The 4,813-nt window shown below is 47.4% G+C and overlaps 1 protein-coding gene across 1 annotated transcript in view; it reads left to right on the top strand.

Annotated features, from left to right (window-relative positions):
- Positions 1–4,813, top strand: part of PANK4 (pantothenate kinase 4) — a 53,562-nt gene that overhangs the window by 7,578 nt on the left and 41,171 nt on the right. Inside the window, exon 2 of the mRNA XM_015425302.1 lies at positions 3,757–3,839. Coding sequence (XP_015280788.1) covers positions 3,757–3,839 — 83 coding nt within the window. The remainder of the gene's footprint in view (positions 1–3,756; positions 3,840–4,813) is intronic.

Raw genomic sequence — 4,813 nt, 5'->3', positions numbered from 1 at the left:
GTAGCATTTTTTCAATTTTTCCAAAAATGTCCATTCCGGAAATTTTACATCTCTAGCTAAAGGCTTTAGTGTATCATTTTATCCCAAGCTTAATCATTGCCACTTCCAAGAGAAACCTGCCTGGCTATGGCACCGTCCGGTTTAGATGTCAGGTATTAAACCCTCCAGCTCAAAGTTAAGTATTATGCAGCCCCTTAAGTTCTAGGGAAGACTTACGCACGTTTAATGCTCTTCCAGTGAAGACAATTGACGTTAAAAATGCTTAACTTTGGCTGCAGCCTGTCATTTGGCTGTCTGGCTTTTCAGGATTCACATTTTTACTATTCGTGCCCCTCTGGATCATTAAGAGCTCGGTGCATATGGACTAAAAAGTCTGTGTATTTATCACTTTCAAATGTCCCTTGGCAAACTCTGTTCGGTGGTTTCCCCCCTACACAAAAGGAAAATTTCAAAAAGAATTACACCTAACAAACGAGGAAGCCAAACATATAAACGCTCCAAGTAACTTAAGGTGTTCGGTGGTTTGGTTTTTCTATGAAGCCATCTGTGGGAAGATCAGCTGTCTTGCTGCCACACGACACATTTAAAATTCTGTCCTTGTTGCTAGCATACGTGCAACTGCTGAGTCTGCTAAAAACAAAATCACGATAGGTATTTTGTTAGAAGTTACTTTGAGGCAATCAGGAAAAGTGACAGCCCCTAAATTACCGAAAGTATTAAAATAAAGCTGTAAAGTACTGGGTTCGCCGCATGGAGGACTCGGACGACGACATGCGTTTGCACACGTTTATTGTACTTCACTCCAACTAGGACTAACTAATGGCCCGACAGGGCCAACTATATACATATCCACCCAGCACCCCCCATTCCCATTGGAGGGTTTGAATGTCCTGCCAAAGTGGCTATTGGTTGGGGCTGGGGGAAACCAGGATCCAAAGTTTCCTTTGTTCCAGGAGCCAAGCTCCTGCATGTGCCGCGGACCCCTGGTGGCGGTCCACGCACATAACAAAAACCATCACGTTTTCTCTGAAAAAGTTTAGGGCCCCCTTTAAAAAATAAGTCTTACAGTTACAAGAGAACATGCCCAGTCGAGCCAAACTGCTCTCGGTAGGGAGAACGGTGCAAGAATCCACTGTGGAGGTAGCTTGAGGTCTTGCCACATGTGTACAAATGTCTGGGAAAACGAGAATGATGCAGGAAGGCCGAATCCTGACAATCTCGGGGCATATTCTGAGCCCCATCAAATAGCCTCTGGTGATGGAAAGTGACGCCGCGTTGCACTTGACTTATGGTGATCCCATAGGATTTTCAAGGCAAGAGGCAAACAGGCAACGGTCTGCCCTTCCCTGCCTTTGCATAGCGACCCTGGACTTCCTTGGTGGTCTCCCATCCAAATACTGACCAGGGCCAACCCTGCTTAGCTTCCAAGATCTGATGAGGTTAAGGTAGCCTTGGCCATCCAGGTCAGGGCACTGTTGACTGGTGGTATAAAGTGCTGTCAAACTGGAGCTGAGTTATGGCCAGAGGTCATTTCGGGGGGGATCGCGGGGGATCGCAGTTCCCCTGGATGAGGTACTGGGGGGCGGGGCACATGATGAAGCCCCGCCCCCTGCTTCCGGCCGCCCCGCTTCCGGCCCTCATTCAGCCAGGAGGAGGCAGGAGAAGAGGGAGGGTAAGTTGCTTCCTCCCTGCCTCTCCCCACCCCTGCCTGCCTGGGGCCAGGGAGGGACTTCGCGGGGCTTCCTTGCACTCCTGCTGGCTTTCAGGTCCACCACCGGGCCCCTGATGTCAGGGGGTGTGGCATATGCTAATGAGTTATGCTAATGAGTTCCCCTAGCTCTTTTTCTACGAAACGACCCCTGCTTATGGCAACCCTATGGGGTTTTCAAGGAAAGGTACAAACAGGCGGTTTGCCATTGCCTGTTTCTGGGTACCAACTCTGTACTTCATTGGTGGTCTCCCAACCAGTGTTCCCTCTAAGCTGAGTGAGCGTGAGCTAGCTCACAGTTTCTTAACCTCCGGCTCACGCATTTCTGTCTCAGCTCTGGAAGGATGGCTCCAGAGCAAACTGATTGATGCAGCAGCCAAATCGCTCCCTCACGACTTTAATGCCAGTGGCTCACCAAGCAGAATTTTTGCTCACAAGACGCCACAGCTTAGAGGGAGCCTTGCTTCCAACCAAGTACTAACCAAGGCCGACCCTGCTTAGCTTCTGAGATCGGACAAGATCAGGCTAGCCTGGGCCATAAAGCTGTTCTTAATATTGACGCTGTAGAGCTTTCGCTGCGGTCTGTAGCAGAAGGTTTGCTCAGGCACGTGGTCTGATTTTCATTGGACAGCTGAGCCCAGTTTGCTGCGGTTAGGGTTAGGAACTTCGATGTTTCGCAGCTGCGTGAAAACGAACATGTCCAGACTCGTGTGTCCAAAAAAACAATAGGATCGCAGTGTACAATAAGAACAGCATGTGAAACAACACTGTGATATGGCTATAATTGTACAATTCTCAATGACTGGAATATGTATTTATTAATAAACACAATATAACAGTAAATTCAAAAACAATCTTCGGTGCCTGTGTATATGAGCATTGTTATAAACTCTAATAAAAATATAGTGGTTCTGTATGGTTCAGTATCCAGATAATTCTTCAGCCGTTTGCATTTCCATGACCATAGAGCACTGTTTTCCTTTTTTTCCTCTCTGAAACCGTACTCTGATCTCACAGTGCAATCTGTCCTCAACAAGTCAGTTAGTACCCTGTTTCCCCAAAAATAAGACCTATCCAAAAAATAAGCCCTAGCAGGATTTCTATGCATTTGTGGTATAAGCCCTAGTGTGTCTTCTTGAGAAAAAAATATAAGACAGTGTCTTATTTTCGGGGAAACACGGTAACAACTTCAAAGCGCTTCTTCTGCATAAACAGTTCCTCCCTTCTTATGCATAAACAATTCCTGACGAGACCCCAGGTGAATCTCGTTTCGTTGGTAACAGTTCTTCCCCAGGAGATTAATAGTCCAGAATCAGAAGTCTCAAAGAATTTGCTACAGCATTCAGAAGTGGTCAATATTTATTTATTTATTTTTCATATTTGTATCCCCGCCCATCCCGTGAGCGGGCTCAGGGCAGGTCACGTCATTTTAAATAATACAATGAGGTTTACAACACAATAAAACATTTACATGATAAACATTTAAAATCAGTAGTTATAGCTGCTGGTAAAAAGTCCGACCCATTAATATTGATGGATATGGCCGGTTGCTGGTAGATGGGTGGCCGGTAGGTAGGAGACAGCAACCTCGGGGAGGCCATATGTGGATGCCCGCTGCCTCAACCAAAAGCCTGGCGGAACAGCTCCGTTTTCCAGGCCCTGTAGAACTGAGTAAGATCCCGCAGGGCACTGATCTCGATGGGGAGCATGTTCCACCAGGAGGGGGCCAGGGCAGAAAAGGCCCTGGCCCTGGCTGAGGCTGGACGGACGTCCTTTGCGCCAAAAATGTGAATTGGAACCAATCCGACATTAATTAGACATCCGCAATCTTCATAACAATTATTACATTGGCAAACCCCCTTTCTGGTGTGTCCAAAATGAATTGTTTCAAATGTTTTATGATAATTATGATTGTTATCATGTATTTTATCTCGTGTAAGCCGCCCTGAGCCTGCTCCAGCGGGGCGGGCGGGATATAAATTTGAAAAATAAATGAATGAATGAATAAAATACAACTGTACCTTTTGTCCCCCCTCCCACCCCCCCAGGTGGCTCCTTGGCCAAGTTGGCTTACTACTCAACAGTGCAGCATAAAGTGGCAAGGGTGCGATCTTTTGATCAGTCAGGAAAGGTAAGCAGTGTGTGTGTGGGTTATGTTCCATGATATGGGGTTTTCCTGGAGAGTTTCCCCCTTGACTGTTGATTAGCGCCAAATTTTGTCACATCTGTTTGACTTGTATTTGGAGAATCAAAACCAGTATTTATCCTTGTAATCAGGAGCAATCCAAAACAGATCTGCTCAGAAGGAAGTCTCATGCTATCCAGTGGGTCTTAACTCCCAGGGAAGTGTCCTTAGGATTGCCACCTTAATGTCATAACAACGATGTCCCTACGAGTGCTAGGGGAGCACTGAGGCCAAGAGTGAGCTACGTGCCTAAGAACGTTTAGCTCATCCATGGCAAGGGTGGGATTTGAACTTGAGGAGCCATGACTTTCGCAGAGACCGTGTTCAGTAGTCAAACATATCTTATTTGACAACAGTAACCTCCCTGTAAGCTGAATGACCTATCCGTTTGCTTACCTGTGGGCCACAAATAATCCCAAGAAGCCTTTGTGTTGATAAAAGCTTCCCTTTATGGGGTCATTGGGGTGTCATTTGTCAGCAAGGGCAAGAGGTGGGGCTGCTTGCCTCTTTAGTTCTGCAGCTGTCGGGGACAAACTTCGCAAAACGGCAAAGCTTTTCCTATACCTGCTATGACTGCAGGTATTGCTGGAAAAGACCGTGGCTTCGAACCAGGCATAACTCCCCCTTCCTTGCTGCAGAAGCCGTGACCCTGTTCTATGCAATCTGGCTGTCTTGCTCTGTTAAAGCTCCTGTTTTCGTAAGGGAAGGTAAAGCGTGCTGTTGAGTTGCAACCCATTCATGGCGACCCCAGGGAGTTTTCAGAGCAAGAGGAGAGCAGAGGCCGTTTGTCAGCAGATCTCCACAGCAGCCCTCCTCTTGCTTGGTGCTCTCCCACCCAAGGACCGATCAAGCTCCCAACACGATTGAGCTACCCTGACCTATTCGGGCTGCTGTCCCCCCCCCCCCCCCGTTGTGCTTTC

Source organism: Gekko japonicus, unplaced genomic scaffold (genome assembly GCF_001447785.1).
Source record: "Gekko japonicus isolate JY-2015 unplaced genomic scaffold, Gekko_japonicus_V1.1 scaffold135, whole genome shotgun sequence".
Classification (NCBI taxonomy): domain Eukaryota; kingdom Metazoa; phylum Chordata; class Lepidosauria; order Squamata; family Gekkonidae; genus Gekko; species Gekko japonicus.
The sequence above is the reverse complement of the archived record's forward strand: the minus strand, read 5'-3'. Positions and strand labels throughout refer to the sequence as shown.